We start from the raw sequence: 18,044 nt of genomic DNA on the forward strand, positions 1-18,044 counted from the left end.
TGTGCAAGCAAAGCGTGATCAGAGCTGCTGTCTTTCTATAAATATTGGTGGGATTGTGTGGAGTGCTGGCTTTGTTGTTGTAAGTGAGTTGGTTGGCTGTGTTGTTACATCTTGATTACTTGATGGAGTTGATGTATGGAGATGGGTTGGCTGTTTCGTAACATCCTGTATGGCTGAGGTACTAGCTGTGTGCCCATTAGTCTTTTGTGTTGTAACAACCTGGGTAATGGGCTGTGTGATGACATCCTGAGCTCTAGTGTAGTGATATCCTGAATCCTGTGCTGCAACATCCTGGGAGGTTGGCTGCGTTGTAACATCCTGAGCCTTTGCGTTTTAACCTCCTGAGTTCTGTGATGTAATATCCTGAGCAGATGGCTGTGATGTAACATCCCAGGCTTTGGTTTGGCTCTGAGTTTGCGGTCTGGCTATGTGTTCATGGTGTGTGTCAGTTTGCTTTGTGTGGAGGTCGGGGGGGATGCAGCAGTTGGTGATGCCACCGTGGTTTGGCTTCTGGATGGTGGTTGCATTTCATCTATGGGATGGGTTTGGGTTTGAGTCTGGTGAGAGTGATTGGTGCTGGTGTCCTCTGTTGTTCTGGGTCTGGTGTCGGTTTTTGTGGCTGGGATTCATTTGTTGACTAGGGCTAGTTTCCAGATGTCTGGTAGGCGGGAGGTATGGTCACGTTTATTCATGTTGTGGGGGTGTTTCTCTATTTTGATGGCTTCCATAATTTTGTTTAGTTTTGGAGATTAATTTGGTTCCTTCAAAATCAATTTCATGTCCTGTTGCTTTAAGGTGCTGGAAAAGAGAGGAAGTTTTTTCTTTTTTCTTTTACTTTTCTGACAGATTTTGCATGGTATTTCATAGATTCCTTGCCTTTCTAGCTGGATCTTGTCTTTGGGGTTTCTTAAGATGTTGGCTATTTTTTGGTCAGTGCCGAAGGCTGCCTTGATATTGTGTTTGTGGAGAATTTTGCTGATTTTATCTGTGGTGTCTTTGATGTATGAGAGGAGGGCAATGTCATTGTCCTATTCTGTGTCTCGGTTCTTGGGTGTGTCTCCTTTTGGATTAGGTTGATAATTAATACGTTTGTGAGAGTGTGCAATTCAGTGAAATACCATAGAAAATCTGCCCAGCCACATACATTGGACAAACTAATAGAAGAATAAATGCATGCATCGCAGAACACAAGAACGCAGTCAGAAAAGAAGAAGTCTCTCTGTCTCTCTCTGTCTCTGTCTCTGTCTCTCTGTCTCTGTCTCTCTGTCTCTCTCTGTTTCTCTCTCTCTCTCTCTCTCTCTCTCTCTCTCACACACACACACACACACGTACACGTACACACACACACACACAAACACAGCAGAAACATGTAACTGACGTCACTATATTCTGAGACACTGACCATCTGTTCCTGATTATAAGAATCTGAGCCCTTGCAAACTGTGTGGAATGAAGCAATCTCATCTACTGTTGCACAAGTGATGGAAGAGATAAGAAAATCTGCCAAGGAAAGTATAGAATCAGCACTAACTAGTAGCAGATGATACTCTAATCCTTGTTTTTGAGCAACTGCTTTAGATCAATTGAAATAAGAAATATTTGCTTACACAATCAAGACAGAAGTCAGGCTGATCTAGGAGGGCACATTTATAATAAAAGGAACATTCTGTCTTTAAATTTTCTTACTATATTCTAGGAAAAAGTCATTTCATACATTAACATTACTTAGAGACAGGTATAATATTTTTTGAGTGTCTACATTGTTTTGAATTACATTTGAATTACACATCCTCTCCAAGGAAGTTTTGGTATCTCTCTTATGTCTTATCCAGCACATATTGTCTTATTGGAAGAGGGAGGAGGGGAGGGGGAAGGGGAGGGGGAGGAGGAGGAAGAAGAAGAGGAGGAGGAGGAGGAAGTAGTAGTAGTAGTAGAAGAAGAAGAAGAAGAAGAAGAAGAAGAAGAAGAAGAAGAAGAAGAAGAAGAAGAAGAAGAACAACAACAACAACAACAACAACAACAACTCATAAAACAAAAAACAAGTGTATTACAATTTATGGGGAAAATTAATTTACTGTGGAAGGCAGACACTGGAAGACAGAACCCCCTCTCTACTACTTCAGTCATGAACTCATCTATTGACTTTGAACAATTTGGTTCATCATCTCTAATCTAAAATGGGATGCCGTTTCTGTATCCCTGTTCTATATATCAGTGAAGTCTACATATATTTAAGGGATTAAATTTTTGTGAATTCTTGTATGAACAGAATCCCATGAAAAAATATGTTTAGCAATATGTTCATAACGTGTGAGAAATTACATTAAAATATATGTTTAAGTATTTATATACAATTTTGTGCCTTTTTTACATTGTGGATTACTATGGATACAAAGGAGATAGAATGGACTTATGAATTTCATTGCTTTTGTAAATTGGAAAAGTAACATGGATCAGAAAAAGACAGAACTGTTTATCTGAATATGGGGTATTTTGAGGGCAATGGCGAACTATTTGGAGGAAGCAATACTTTCCAATTACTGGTCATTATGTGGCTCATAAAGCAATTTCATCTTATCTTATAAGGTTGTCCTGTATACAAATAAAATTCTAGCTTCCTAAGAGATTTGGCTCTAGAATAATATGGCTATACTTGTCAGTTCTTTCATTATACAACTATAAAAATTTAGAGAACATCTATTACTTTATTTGCAGTTGCAACAAAGAAGTCACTTGAACAGTGGGAAGGAGTAGAGAATACTATTTTTTATCTTTAAGATTATAACCAATCTTAGCCAGAATAAACTGATTTTAGTCAAGAGGATTTGCTTCTGATATGGTAAAGACTGAAATATAGATTTTGTTAATTTATAACTTAATAGAACTTATTTTTTTCTCATGGCAGCATCACGCATTCATTGTTTAGTGGATGTGGTCCCTGTAAAGAATGAAGAAGGAATTGTCATCATGTTTATTTTGAACTTTGAGGACCTGGCAGCTCTCATTGCCAAAAGTGCCCGACAGAGTCTACACCAGCGTCTCACCCAAGGATGGCATACAGGTGAGAGGTTCATAAGAGGCCAGTACCCTTTATCCTTAAGCAAGCATATGTGGGACTTCTGGACCAGTGGGAAGCTGAAATTTACAGTATGTCAGTGAAAAATTTAGATTTTCTCTGACACTCGTAAGGCATGTGGTTCACAGCATGGGAAAGAGTTCTATTTTTATCAAGTCCACTGCATTTTAAGAAAGCTGTAATTATATCAATAGTTGTGGAATAATGTTTTGTCAGGAAATGCTGTTTCATATTCCATAATTAGAGACAATAAGAAGTAAACCCGTAGCCATGTAGATATCTAATATAATAATTCTTTTTTTTAAAAAAGAAGCCAAAGAAGGCAAGACTACATACAGAGAAAGAAAAAGAAAGTAATGCACAACCTTCTTAATAGGAATATAGTTTTAAATTGGCTTTGTGTGACTTCTACATATGTACAACACTTTGGATCTGAGGTAGAGAACGTGCTTCAGATACACTATTCCTGCCAGCATTTTCTTAAGAAACTGAATCTTTTCCTGGGTTCATATGGTAGTTGCAAAGTCCAGTGGTGGGTTTCCTTTTTTAAAAAATTGTTGTTTTGCTCACGTGCGCATGTGCAATGCTTCTACACATGTGCAGAAGCTTCTGCACATGCGCAAAAGCATCCAGGTGGGTGGGTATTGGCAGTATTGCTGCCAATACTGGTTTGTCCGATCTGGGCAAACCAGGAGCAACCCACCCCTGGCATAGACCCAGGAAATTATGTCCAAAGAATGGATGTATAGCTCATGACTCCTCTTACATGCCTTCTCCAGATATGAAATATTGCTTATTATTATATTGCTAAACTCATACTACTTATCTTGAAAATATATCCTAAAGAAACATACAATATTTACCTCATAGAGTAAATAAGCTTTTCTCACATACCCAGAGTATCTGGTAAAATGGAACTTGCAGTGGATAGATTTTTTTTACAATTTCTTTTATTTTATTCAACAATTAAAATTAAACAACTCCCAAAAAATTATCAGAAGCAAACAAAAAAATGAAGAAGGAAAATATTACAAATTTCATTAAAAACACAAACATAGATACATATATTACCCTCCCTATTTGAATACTGATAAATATATTATAATATTAGTTTCCCATCCCTTACAAAACAGGCCCAGCATTTTTTTTTCAAACCTCTAATTTTGTTTACAAATTATTAACCTGTCATCTATCTATTATATTAATGGCCAAATAGTTAACAGATAGAATAACAGATGAACAAACAAAAGCAAAAAAGTAAATTATCAAAACCCTCTGTTAGCAAACTACTATTATATTCAACTCATAGAACATTTACCCACAGCTTCTTATCTATTCCAAGTCATCCCAACAGCTAACTCTAATTCATCCTGAATCAAATATCAATAATTGTTCCTTAATACCATCTCTTATCAATTGTTGTCTGGTTAAACAGAATCTCCAAAGTCGATCTGTCTTTCCCCAAAAATCCAACTGAAATGGTTTTCGAGTTAAGTATGATAAATCCATGCCCAAATCTTCGTCAGTCTTCTTAGAAAAAACCAGTTCAATCTCAGCTATTGTAAAAAAAAGTGCAAGACCTGAACTTTGGGAAGGCATGCGCAATCCCTTCAGTCAGTTCATTTGCATCTCTTCCCATCTGAATCTACTACTTTCAAATCAATTTTTTTTGTGAATCTAATTTAAATCAAGTTACTTGCATTTGTACTTTTTTTGCAGTCATTATTATTTTGTCAAAGTGTTTTTAAAAGTTTCAACTTGGGTTTACATATTACCAATGAGCCACTTTCCCTTTTCTATAATCTGCATTGTTGCTTTGATGTTACTTGGCAGTGGAGAGATAAAACTCCTCGGAGACAGGTAGGATATTCCTCAGAATACAGAAGCAAGGAGAATATTTTTAGATATTTCATTTTCAGTCCAGGTTAAAAAAGATTTTTGAAAAAAATAATCACTATTTTTTTAAGTTAAATGTGAAAATCCCTGTAGTGAAAGTCCAATACAGATGTAAATCAGATCCAAACATTTCCACTATTTGCCATGTTTTCCTTATGGCAAACAAAGATTTTTTCCAAAAATGTCAAAGGAAAAGAACAAAAAAGAAATAAATAAAATCCAGTAGGGTATTAAAATAAATCAGCATTCAACCAGCTAGTTAACTTTTAGAGATAAGAATCAAAGCAAAACAAAAGCTTTAAAAGGTTTAGTTAATACCCAGAGATACTTGTGAAAATGATTTGCCTAAAGGAAAAAGATGGATTACCTGGTTTTCACTGCTCCCACTAAGAACTGTAATCTTCAAGAGTCCTTACCCAAGGTGTGTACATGATTGTCCAAAAACCATCTTGGGTTATTCCTAATGATCCCATTCAAATCCAAAGGGTCTACTGCCAAAGAGCCAGCTTTGACAGCAAAATTAGCAAATCATCAGCAGGAGAAAAATCTCCTTACTGTATAGCCATCTTGTAGAGGAATCCAGTGGATAAATGGTTCCTGAAAGAACAATTAAAGCTATAAGAGCTTTAAGAGTGGTACCGCATACTCTATGGAGCTGGAGTTGGAAATTCAAGAGTATGTAAAGATACAAAGGGACTGTAGAGAGCAAACTGAAATTATATTATAGAATTTTTCATAACATCTCCAGTGCCAGCTTTTCAAGCATGGATATTTCTCTCACTTCTGTTATAAAGTTATAAAGATCTTAGCTCAACATTAATTCACAAGATATTTATGTACAAGTTTTTCAATCAGTGAAGGTCAAGTCTCTTTTAAGATATAGTTACCAGATGTTTGGAAAAAAAGAAGATATGTTCTCCTTTTTGTCTTCATGTCCTCTATCCAGAAGACATAGCTTTAAAATCAAATATTGTCTCACTTTTTGAGGATATTATTATTATTATTATTATTATTGTTGTTGTTGTTGTTGTTGTACAATTGTATCACAGCAGCCAGTTGTTTCGCCGGATTTGGCATTGGTTACTAGTCGGGCCCCACCCAGGGGCCTAGGACGTCGTAACGTATTTTCGTAATATGCGTGCAGATCCAAGCAGTGCAGCTTTTTGCATTTGACTGATGGTGATTTTGTCAATTTTTAACTGTTTTAAATGTAATTCCAGTGCTTTTGGAATAGCACCCAGTGTGCCAATTACCACTGGAATTACCACTGCTGGTTTGTGCCATAGTCGTTGAATTTTGATTTTTAAGTCCTGGTATCTTGCGATTTTTTCATGTTCCTTCTCGGCGACCCTGCTATCACCTGGTATTGCGATGTCTATGATTGTGACCTTATTTTTCTCAACCAGTGTGATGTCTGGTGTATTATGCGCCAGTATTTTGTCAGTTTGTATACGGAAATCCCACAAGATCTTGACCATCTGATTTTTGGTGACTTTTTCAGGCTGATGTTCCCACCAGTTTCTTGCTGTTTTAATATTATAATTTTTGCACAAATTCCAATGGATCATTTGTGCTACTGAATTGTGCCGCAATTTATAATCAGTCTACGCGATTTTTTTACAGCAGCTGAGTATGTGATCAACAGTTTCATCAGCTTCTTTGCAAAGTCTGCATTTGGCATCATCAGAGGATTTTTCGATTTTGGCCTTAATGGTATTTGTGCGGATAGCTTGTTCTTGCACAGCCAGGATTAGTGACTCTGTTTCTTTCTTTAATATACCTGTTGTTAACCATAACCAAGTTTGTTCACTGTCCACTTTATCTTTTATTTTTTCCAGAAATTGGCCATGCAGTGCTTTGTTCTGCCAACTCTCCATTCTTGATTTTATTACATGTTTTCTGTATTCTTGTTTCGTCTGTTGGGCCTTCAGTAGCTTTTTGTTCTTTACTTCAATTAATAGATGTTCTTGACTTTCTTTTAAATAATCAGCCAGTGCATGTTTTTCTTCTTCAACTGATTGCTTCACTTGTAATAATCCTCTGCCACCTGATTTTCGGGGCAGGTACAGTCTATCAATATCACCACGTGGATGTAAACTGTAGTGCATTGTCATTAGTTTCCTGGTTTTTCGGTCCAAAATGTCCAAATCAGCTTGTGTCCAGTTAATTATACCAGCTGTGTATCTTATAACTGGTATTGCCCAGGTATTTATGGCCTTGATTGTATTTCCACCATTCAATTTAGATTTCAAAATTTTCCTAACTCTGTTGGTGTACTCTCACCTGACAATAGTTTTTACTTCTCCATGCTTGATATTATCCAACTGCAGAATGCCTAAGTATTTGTAGGCTTCATTTTTGTTGCATTTAATTAGTTGGCCATTGGGCATTTCAATTCCCTCACATGCAGTGATTTTGCCTCTTTTTGTGGATACAGTGGCACATTTTTCCATGCCAAACTGCATTGAAATATCGGTGCTGAATACTCGGACTGTATTTGTCAATGATTGGATTTCTATTTCTGACTTTCCATAGAGTTTCAAATCATCCATATATAGTAAATGCGAATTTTTTTCAGCTTCTTTGGCTGTTTGGTAGCCTAATTTCATTTTTTTTAAGATTACTGATAGTGGGATCATTGCGATGATGAAGAGAAGAAGTGAAAGTGAATCACCCTGGAAAATTCCTCGCTTGATATTAACCATTCCGTAGATCTCATTCCCTACTGCCAACTCAGTTCTCCATTGTTTCATTGCCTTTTCAGTAAAGGATGTAATATTTTTGCTAATGCCTGTTGTTTCTAAGCATTTTATGATCCAACTATGTGGCAGTGAGTCAAATGCCTTTTTGTAATCAATCCAGACCATATTCAAGTTCATTTTTCTGTTCTTACAATTTTCTAATATCGTTTTATCAATTAGAAGCTGATCTTTTGTGCCCTTGCTCCTTCTTTTGTTGCCTTTTTGCTCTACTGGCAAAATGTTGTTTGTTTCCAAATAATCCATCATGTTATCTGCAATAATGCCTGTGAGTAATTTGAAGGTTGTTGGCAAGCATGTTATTGGTCTGTAGTTTTCAGGTGTTGTTCCTTTAGTTGCATCTTTCTGAATCAAGTATGTTTTTCCAGTTGTCAACCATTCATCAATTTGGCCCTTTTGTAAAATTTCATTCAGTTGCCTGGCCAATATTGCATGTAAACTGGTCAGATATTTGAGCCAGAAACCATGTAATTGGTCCTTTTCAGGTGATGTCCAATTCTTTACCTTTTTTACTCGATTTTTGACCATCTCAGTTGTTATTTCTAATACTTGCATTTGTTTGTTGCCAATGCTTTTCTCAAAGTCATGTATCCACTTTGCTTCCTTATTGTAGTCCTTTGCATTTTCCCACAATTCTTTCCAGAATTCAACTGTGGCCTGCTTTTCTGGTTTTTCACTTTTGGTGTCATCATTCACATTAAGACTTTGATAAAAACGCCGTTGGTCTGATTGAAATTGCTGATTTTGTTTATGTTGGATGATTCGTGCCTCATATCTTTCAATTTTTCTAGCTGTTGCTGTTATTTGCTGTTTTACAATTTCTACAGCTTCATTGATGTTTCTTGTATCCAATCTATATCTTCTGATTAGCCGATCTATGGTTTTGTTGTTTTTAAGCCGTTGCTCATTCATGTTCTTTAAGTTACTAGCATCTGCCCTTAATTTTTTGACTTTTTGTTCTAATCGGATTTTCCACTTTGGCTTTGATGTTTTTCTGTTGTGTGACTAGGTACTTTGATTTTAATGCCTAGTTCATTAGTGACTATTACAGCTGCGCTGTACATTAACTGGTTCGTTTCCAAGATGGATCCCGATTCAATTGTTGAAAACACTGCATTAACCATTTTCATGATAGGGGCCAAAATTTTCTTAGGCACAGTTTTTAGTGATGGTAAACGTTGCCTTTCCTCATTAAACAGAAAATGCTCCATGATCTTATCCTTCAATTCTTTTTGTTTTTGAGTTAGTTCATCAGTTGGTTCAGTGATAACTGGTTCTAGTGGTGGTGGTGTTATTTCCTCCCCAAGAGCTTCTTCTGGGAGTTCTACTATAATGTCTTTAGTTGTGTCTTGAATATCAGTTATTTCCGCTTGTTATATTGTTTTTTTTGGTTTTGCAATTTGCCTGAATTTCCTGAAGTTCAACTTCACTAAACACTTTATTCCATATAATAAATCACCTTTGATCTGCTAGTCGTTGTTCACTAACATTTGAATCTGGATATTGTTGTTTCCATAATTCATACATTCGCTTTAAATAACCTCTTTTTTCTGGCTCTGAGTTGTAGTAACAGGCCATTATGGCACAGTTTTCATCTGCACTATATTTTTGTCGTTTTGTTGGCTGGTCCACTTGTAGCCCACTTGTCGACGGATGTCCAGGGACCCCAACATCCGCTGCGGCCCTTGTTAACCCGCGCGACGACCAATGCGGTATAGAATTTTTATTTGTTTTTTTCACCATATTGTGTGGGTTGGCGGGGTTTTTTTTATGGGACCAGTTGCCAACCTGACCCCAACCCTCCTCCTTTCTCATCCAGGCTTGGAACCGGCAATGGTGGAGTTTCCGGCAATGGCGGAGTTACCGGCAATGGCGGAGTTGTTGTTATTATTATTATTATTATTATTATTATTATTATTATTAATAATAATAATCTTATATAAGTCATTGAAACTTTCATTTCTTGTAACCTTGTAAATTGTTTGCTTGTTTCTTTCCCTGGTCTGTTGATGATTCACATTATTTAATTTATTTCCTGATTCCAGCAATTGCTTCAATCTATCCCTCTCAAATCTATGATCATTACGATCTGTAGATCACATGACTCATCAAAAGTTTCCATTATGAAATTTGCAATGCACATCATTGACAATTCTATATTCTAGTCAATTCTATATGACTAACACATATTGTGAAAATATGTTGGAAAAATATTGCAACAGAAAAACCAATCTTTTTGTTGCTGGAAAAAGTAGTTTCATACATGTATGCTTGAGGGTTTTTTGGTTTTGTTTTTGCATTTTTCACTGTTACTTTTTTTGTAGATGTAAAGAAAGTTAAACAACGTTTCATCATTTTACCCATTTGTCCTTTTCGGGTTTTTTGTGTCCTTCTTTGCCTGTTCATATATCTGATATTCATACTTTAAGAGGACTACAAGCCTGCAGAAAAAACAGCTGCTGGATTATCCTTAACAGGGCTATATAGATGGGTCTAGGACAATTTGCTGTGGCCAACTTGACAACTTGCCATGGGACAAGAGTTCCACTAATATTGAAGAAATAGTGGCAATAAGGAAAGGATGCCAAATGAAAGACAAAATGAAATGTGAATGACAAAAGTTAATTTTTAAAAAAAATTATTTTAAATAAATTAAATTGTTGAATTATCCCATGGGAAGTTGGCCATGGAGAGTAGTCCTATTCTGATATAAATCAACTTTCCCATCTTTCTATGCTGCCTTGCCAGATGTCAGCTCATTGCTCAGGCAGAGAAGACAATGGGTCCTCATGGTCCTAAGCCTTATTAAGAGAAAATAGTGGGGGAGACCACTCAAATAAGGATAGAGTAGAGTAGAGTAGAGTAGAGTAGAGTAGAGTAGAGTAGAGTAGAGTAGAGTAGAACACAACACAACACAACACAACACAACAGAACGGAACAATGGAATGGAATATAATAATTCTATTCTGTTATATACTCAAGGTCAAGGTTGGTCACTAAGATATAAAAAACATGTTGAGGCCCTAAAAACAGTCCAGAGCAGCAAAGATGTTAAGAAGACTGGAGGTTAAACCATGTGATGAATGGCTAACGGAACAAAGTATGTCTAGCCTAATAAGAAAATAATTAAATGTAAAGGTTTTGTATGTTTTTGTCAATGTCTTCATATGTTTATAATAAAAAATAATAATAATAATAATTAAGGCATGACATGATAGCTACTTTTCAGAACTCAAGAAACAGTCACGGAGATGAGGAGATTGATTCTCCAAAGCGCCTAAAGGCAGATTAAGAAACAGTGGGTGGAAACTTCTTAAAGAGAGTTCCAACTTGGAACTAAGGAGAAATTCCCTGATAGTGGAATTAATAATTAATAATAATTAATAAGTGGAACAACTTGTGGCTGTGCCATGGCTGGAGATTTTCAACAAAAATTTTAGTAACTCTTTGTCTAGGATGGTGTAACATCTCCTTGGGCAGGGAGTTGGATTACAAAACCTCCAAGATCCCTTCCAGACTTATATTTCTATTCTATTCTATTCTATTCTATTCTATTCTATTCTATTCTATGCTATTCTATGCTATGCTATGCTATGCTATGCTACGCTACGCTACGCTACTCTACTCTACTCTACTCTACTCTACTCTACTCTCTACTCCCAGTATAAAGCTACTTTGGCCAGATCTATTTACCTCCTTGGTGAGAATTACTTTGGTGTTCTTGATCTTGATTCAAAGAGTGTTTTGGTGACAAACTCTAACTCTGGCTACTCAAGGTATTCATGAGAATAAATGTCTATGTTTATGGAGTGTTTGTTTTCTGAATTTAACTAGTAGCCTCCTACTTTTCTGTCTACAAGGGTCTCTGTCACCAAACTGAGCTCAGACCTGGGATACTTCATCAACAGGTCTATGTATTTTTCTTGGAAATAATATATAAATGGTTCTCCATTACTATTACATTTTTCAATAGACAAAATCATCCAGATGCTGCAATCTGTTAAAATACTTTGGCTTCTAGAATGTTCGAAAGGACTCAAGGTGCCAGCTTAAAGAAACAGTTAAAAAAAGAATTAGATAAAGAAAGGAAAACATCAATGTCATATATAATTACATATATGATGTGAATATCAGTTGTGTTTTGTTAACCTGGGATTTATTGGAGATGGAAAAAATTTGAATGTGCAAGAGTTAAACACTGAGTGTAGCAGAACAGAAAGTACATTAGGAGGTTAGCAGAGCCTTACAACTAACTAACCACCTCCTATTAGGAGAAAAATCAGTGAACAAATATTCTGTCTAGGTGTGCCAAAAAAAGAAAGGCAATTGAATTGACCTGAGATTAATCAAAGGCTTATTGGCACTTCCCATTACTAGAACAGGTTGGGAAGAATTTCTAGAAGGCAGAAATGAATAACATTTCTCTCTACTAATCTTCCACTCAACTACAAAGCAGCCTCAGAGCAAAATTCTTCTCCCCTCTCCTGATTTCCCAGTGCTCCTGTTGACTTGTCTAGAATATCTCAATTTGCCACAGGCTAATTTCAGCGCTTCACTGACTACTTGGTACAGGAAGAACATTCTTTCTACAGACAAAAGTTGTTATGCAATTTAATGTTTCTTTATCTCTATTTACTTACATTGCTGACATTCAACTGTGCCTAAGATTTCATTGTTTGGCATCAAAAAGACTGCAAACCCAACATCTAGCAGAAATTATTTTGATAATGATTGGTTGCACAGATGTTTAGTCTCTATTTGGCATTTTTATCCATTTTGCAAATCCTTCCCAAAAACCTAGAATAGGCAGATGTTATTGTTTGATAGTGACATCAGTAAACATCTGGCTGACTATGCAACCAGCTATAATTATATAGTACATTTTACCAGAAACTCGTGTTCGACAGGTTTCAGAAGAAGAGTCAAACTAAGAGAAAATTAACTCACAGAATGCTTTATGGTACATCATTTTATTAAAAATGTCTTTAAAATTATAATTTAAATTTTAAACCCTTCATCAACATATTGTTCAAGCATTACATTGTAACATTATATTATATTCAAAATTCTTTGCCCATTGGATAATACAATGCTTCACATATACTTTTTCCAAATTCAAATTAAATAATAGTTATTAGCTTAGTAATAATGTATTCATCATTACCACAAAGTTCAATTTCCAATTCATTCTTTGCAAAGTCATACTCATAACTTTTAAAATCTAATTTAAACCTTTATTTCAACTGTAAATATATAAACCAGTGATAGATGGTTTATAGATAGATGTCCTTCTGATTCCAACTCTTCTTTAGATTTGTGGGTAGATTCATCTTGATTAAAAAATATATATTATTTGAACAGTCTGGCCTCATCATCATTTCTTTTCTTTAAAAAGAAGCTTCCTAGGGTGACACCCAGAGAAGTATCTTTATAGCGAACCTTCTTTTTTTTATCTATTCCAAACCTTTAGGACAGGGGTGTCAAACTTGACTTCATTGAGGGCCGCATAAGGATTGTGCTTGACTTTGAGGGGGAGGTCATGGCCTGCTCGAAGTCACTTGTATCAGGGGTGCTTGTGGTGCCCTGAGCTCAGCTTGGAAGGGCTGCATGTGGCCCTCTCGAGGTCCGTTTCACTGGCAGAGGCATTGTCGATGGGCCGGTCCTTTGCTGTTTCCAGGACAGTCCTGTGGGCCAGATCTAAGCACCCCCCAGGCCAGATCTGGCCAGCGGCCTTGAGTTTGACACCCCCTTTTTAGAATGTCATGCCTAACTAAGTGACTATTGAAATCAACATTTATTTTACTTGGCATACTATTTGCCTTCCAAGGAAATCTTAACTCATGATCCTCCAAATCAAGTAACCTCTTATTCTGGAAAGTCACCCACACTTTAAGCCAGACTAAATAGCAAGCATCAAAGCACCATTTCAAATCTGGTAACCTCAAATTCCCAAATCTTTATTTAACAACTTGGAATAATTCATACCTAATTCTTGGTATGTGTGTTTTTCCCCTTGCCATATAAACTTAGAAATATCCACTTGCCATTGCTTAAATGGAATAGGAAGAAAATCTACTGAGGACTCTGCGATCTTTCTCAGTAGGAAAAGAGGACAGGACTTTTCATATAGTATTTAGCATTTTCCATATAGTATTTAGTAGAAGAGAGAATGGCAGTTAAGCATCTCTTGTAATTCATGGTAATCTGCTGAAATGCCCTCTTTTGCAGGATTACTGAAGATGCAGTGCCTGCCCCTGTGGGGCATATGTCGCAAGGACATGCCATCATCAGTGATATTCTAATTGCTGAATGTAAGAGGTGATTACTGCAGACTAATCCCCACACTCTGAGTTATCTCAGCACAGTTATAGAGCTCTTGTTTACATTGATTATTATCATAAGTAGCAGTGTTATGGCTGATACAATCTAACATGAGAGAGCAGTAGCAATCACGCACAACTAGTAGTATCAATAGCACTGCACTGCTTTTAATTAGAGGAAGATGGACAAAACAGGAGATTTACTCATAATCAGTAACCAAGTTCTTTCGTATTTATAAGTATCAATTAATGGAATGTGGTGTCACAGAGAGAGCTGAGCAGCGAATGGACCAGATCATATCCATAAACATCTCTCCAACACTATTTTGCTATGATTTTTCCCTCCAAAGTACAGGATTAAAATCTACATAGAACTTCTGTAATAGTATGTGAGAAAGACCTTGAGAAATGGGTGAAGAGTGCTGCCTAGGGCAGCAGTCCCCAAGTTTTGCAACTTGGGCCTGGCTTGGGGGGAGAGGGGAAGTGGGCTGCATGAGTGGCAGGCCAGCGTGCGCATTCAGACAGAGCCCTTACATGAGCAGCGGGCCAGCATGCACATGCACAAGTGTCTCTCAGCCTGCTGCTCACACAAGTTGAGTTGCATTGTGTCAGCCCACTCTGGCCAGCCACTCACAGGCCACAGCCGAGGACTGAGCAGCAGCCTAGGGATTCAGGACCCCCGACCTAGGAATAAGAGAGTTTGAAAGCACAAATCTTTTGCTATCTCTTTTACAGCCTGAAAAGTTAGGGATGGTCCTTCTGAGCCTCTTTCTCCACCGATTATGCAGGTGTAGCAACTCTTTGCCCCATTTCTCAAGGTCTTTTTCACATTCCATTGCAATGTCTGACAAACAGCAGCTGTTTTCTCCATAGAAAAAACTAGCATCCTGGCCATGGTCATGTTATTTAATTAAGAAAATGATACAAGGGGAAAAGAGAGCTTTAAAAGCCCTCCCTTAGTGCAATCATCTTGATTCAATCTGCGCACACCAGTGGCTGATGCTAATGAAAGAAAGGAAAGAGAACAAAAGAAAAGAAAGAAAAGAAAGAGAAGAGATGAAAAGAGAAAGAAAAGAAAAGAACACGGGAATCCGAAACATAGTTCTTCAGTTTTTCCTCCCATGAGACACTCTCTGAGGAGTCTGTGCAAAGCAAGAACATAAATTATGATGTGCAGTGAGATTCTTCAAAGATTCACTTGACAAAGAAGAATGTATGTAATAAATGTGCAAATGGAAATCATACCCCTGGTTAGAAATAGGAGTGGGTGATGGATTTATGAGGATTATAGAATTTTTCTCCGATTCCAGGACAGAATGATAGCTAAAGTCATAATCCTTGCAATCTATGACAAACTGCGGGTGTTATCCATAAAGCTCATGTGGCATCTTGCCCACCTTATCCATGCTACAAGTAAAAGTTAATTAATTTTGAAAATAACGATGCATTAGAAGAGAAAGCAATTGAAATTATAATAGAAGCAAGGAAATATGAAGTTTCATTTTAACTCATCAACAATTGAGGCTGCTGTTCTGAAGACAGTCTTCACTTAAAATATTCTGGATATGCATACCAGGGGTGGGTTCCTATACCAGTTGCTACTAGTTGGCTGCATGCGCATGGCAGCAATGCATTGCTGATGCATGTGCAGTTGAATAAATATTGATCTGCGCATGGACAGAAACATGCCAGCAACAGCATAAGAGATTGGGAAACTGGTTCGGGGGCATAGCCAGCCTAGGTCGCTGCCGATTCTGCAACCCAGGCCACAATTCCACTACAGGTTCAGCCAAACCGGGCCATACCAGGAGCAACCCTCCTCTGTTGCTTACCATAGGTTTCAGGGTTTGCAAGGTGAATTACATTTTACAAAGCCATGGCACTTGCAATTGCAACATTACTTTAGATCATAGATTTGATCAGGTAAATATTACTCTTATGTCAAGATCTTAGATTTTATGACCTAGATGTGACCAAAGAGTGCAAAAGTTATGGTTAAGGACTGCATAGATATGGAATACTGCATAGATATGGAGACAATATTTTCTGGTTTGTATAGCTCAAGGGTACATTTGCTTGATTGCATCCTGCCTTTATTATTTTTAGAAATAACTCCAGGCAGAGAACATAATTAACATACCTTCCTCTTTCCATTTTCCCTACAACAACAACCCTGGGAGATCCATTGGAGAGAGAGAGAAAATGACTAGTCCTAAGAAACCCAGCTGACTTTCCTGTATATGTATATCAATACAAATGTGTACCTTGAACTATATATAGACTCTGTGATAGTGGATTGCAATAATAAAATATCTTCCAGTCTTAATAAAACATGGAATATGGACAGCTTTTAAAAAATATTTGAGGAGAAAAAATATTTATACAATGTTTTCTAGGTTTGAAAAAAAAAGAATTATAACTTTTAGTGTGGAATAAAAAGTAGATGGTCCCAATAAGAGGCTATGGATGGTTCTATCTGGGAATTAAAACCAGTATTTTGAGAAAGACTTTTGAAATATCTCATTAATGGTAAACAGACTTCTAATGCTTAATCATCCATAATCACAAGGATGACTTACATTTAGAAAGCTTTTAAACAAATGAATAGAGATACCATTCTAGAATCAAGCTGTTATTCAACATACAAAGAATGAAATTTTCAGCATCATAGTATATATTTTTAATATTGCAAGACCAAGATATTTTCTAAGAATGTAATTAATCATTCAGAAAATAAAAAGTGAGGACAGAGAATAAGAAATTATGATTTGGTTAAGTGCCTTATTACTCCTATAGTAAGTACAAATAGAGATGCTAGAAAAAAGATTACTATGAACAATAATAATACTGTGACACGTCTACTATTATTAATTTAGCATTTTTTATATCTGTTCAAGCTATAAAGTGCCAAAGTCAAAAGAAATCTTCAGAATTATTACAACAGTGCTTCAATGAGTAGTGCTAATGCCAAATTAAACATTGCCTCAATTCCTATTATTGGGAAATATTTTATTTGAAATATTTAAAAATCATTTTTATTACCTGAAAGAGTACATTGTGTAGTCTTTTCCAGTGGGGTACATTGCAGATGAACTACAACTCTCAGGTTGCAGGATGGAAAATCTATATCAACATGTTTATTTACTGGGTGCTAGTTTTAAAATGAATAGGCAAATAATATGCTATCTCTAAACAGGCAAAACAAGAGTTCTAGAATTTTTCTCTCTGACATTTACAAATGTTTTTCTTAATATAGTATTACCTTTTTTTTAAAAAAATCCAAATGCATACAATCTAATTACTATATGTTCAGCATAGATTTAGGGAATATTCCACTGGAAAGATGAATTAGATTCCAGTTATTCAAAAAAAGAAGTCACAGTATTTAAAAAAATAACAATATTTTCCACAAACAGATTCACAGGAACATGCTTGGATATTATTGCATATTTCCCATCTTCCCCACAAGATAATTTATTGCTATTCAAGATCTATGCCTTTCTTATTTTATTCTAATGAGCCAATCCATTCCAGGAGGTATATTAGGCTGTTGTGGTAAGTGGACCAAGATCTCATATTGAGCTTCATGATTAAGTGATAATCTTTAAGTTTTTCTAGTCCAAATCTAGCATTGTAGCTGGTACATTATACTGATGAGTGATTATATAGTTTGGTTAGTTATATTTTCTTGTTTAAGAAGGTTGATGAAAATAATTATTTAACTTTATACAAATAATACATCACTATCACCAATGCTTTTTCTGGAGAATTGCACTCCAATTGAATGTGGTTGTATATTTTGATCTTGTGCTCTCAAGAATAAATAATCAAATAACATTCCATATCTCTAAGGGAGAAAGTAGTTATGAAAATGTATGATAAATTCATCATGACATCATAATACACATTACTGTAGCCATGTGTCATTTTGACAATTTTAGGATATAGTTGGGAAAATTCAGTAGTAAGATGAATTGAACAAGAATTAGAATA

General features: G+C 36.2%; 1 protein-coding gene across 2 annotated transcripts in view; it reads left to right on the forward strand.

Moving 5' to 3' along the window:
* The window catches only part of KCNH6 (potassium voltage-gated channel subfamily H member 6), a 94,152-nt gene that overhangs the window by 42,177 nt on the left and 33,931 nt on the right, over positions 1–18,044 (forward strand). For both annotated transcript variants that reach the window (XM_087713300.1, XM_014062459.2), the window contains exon 3: positions 2,906–3,061. In XM_087713300.1, the coding sequence (XP_087569426.1) occupies positions 2,906–3,061 (156 nt within the window). The remainder of the gene's footprint in view (positions 1–2,905; positions 3,062–18,044) is intronic.

This window comes from Thamnophis sirtalis, unplaced genomic scaffold, assembly GCF_051295495.1.
Source record: "Thamnophis sirtalis isolate CommonGarterSnake01/CBP01778 unplaced genomic scaffold, rThaSir2_p1.2 scaffold_4, whole genome shotgun sequence".
NCBI classification, from domain to species: Eukaryota; Metazoa; Chordata; class Lepidosauria; order Squamata; family Natricidae; genus Thamnophis; species Thamnophis sirtalis.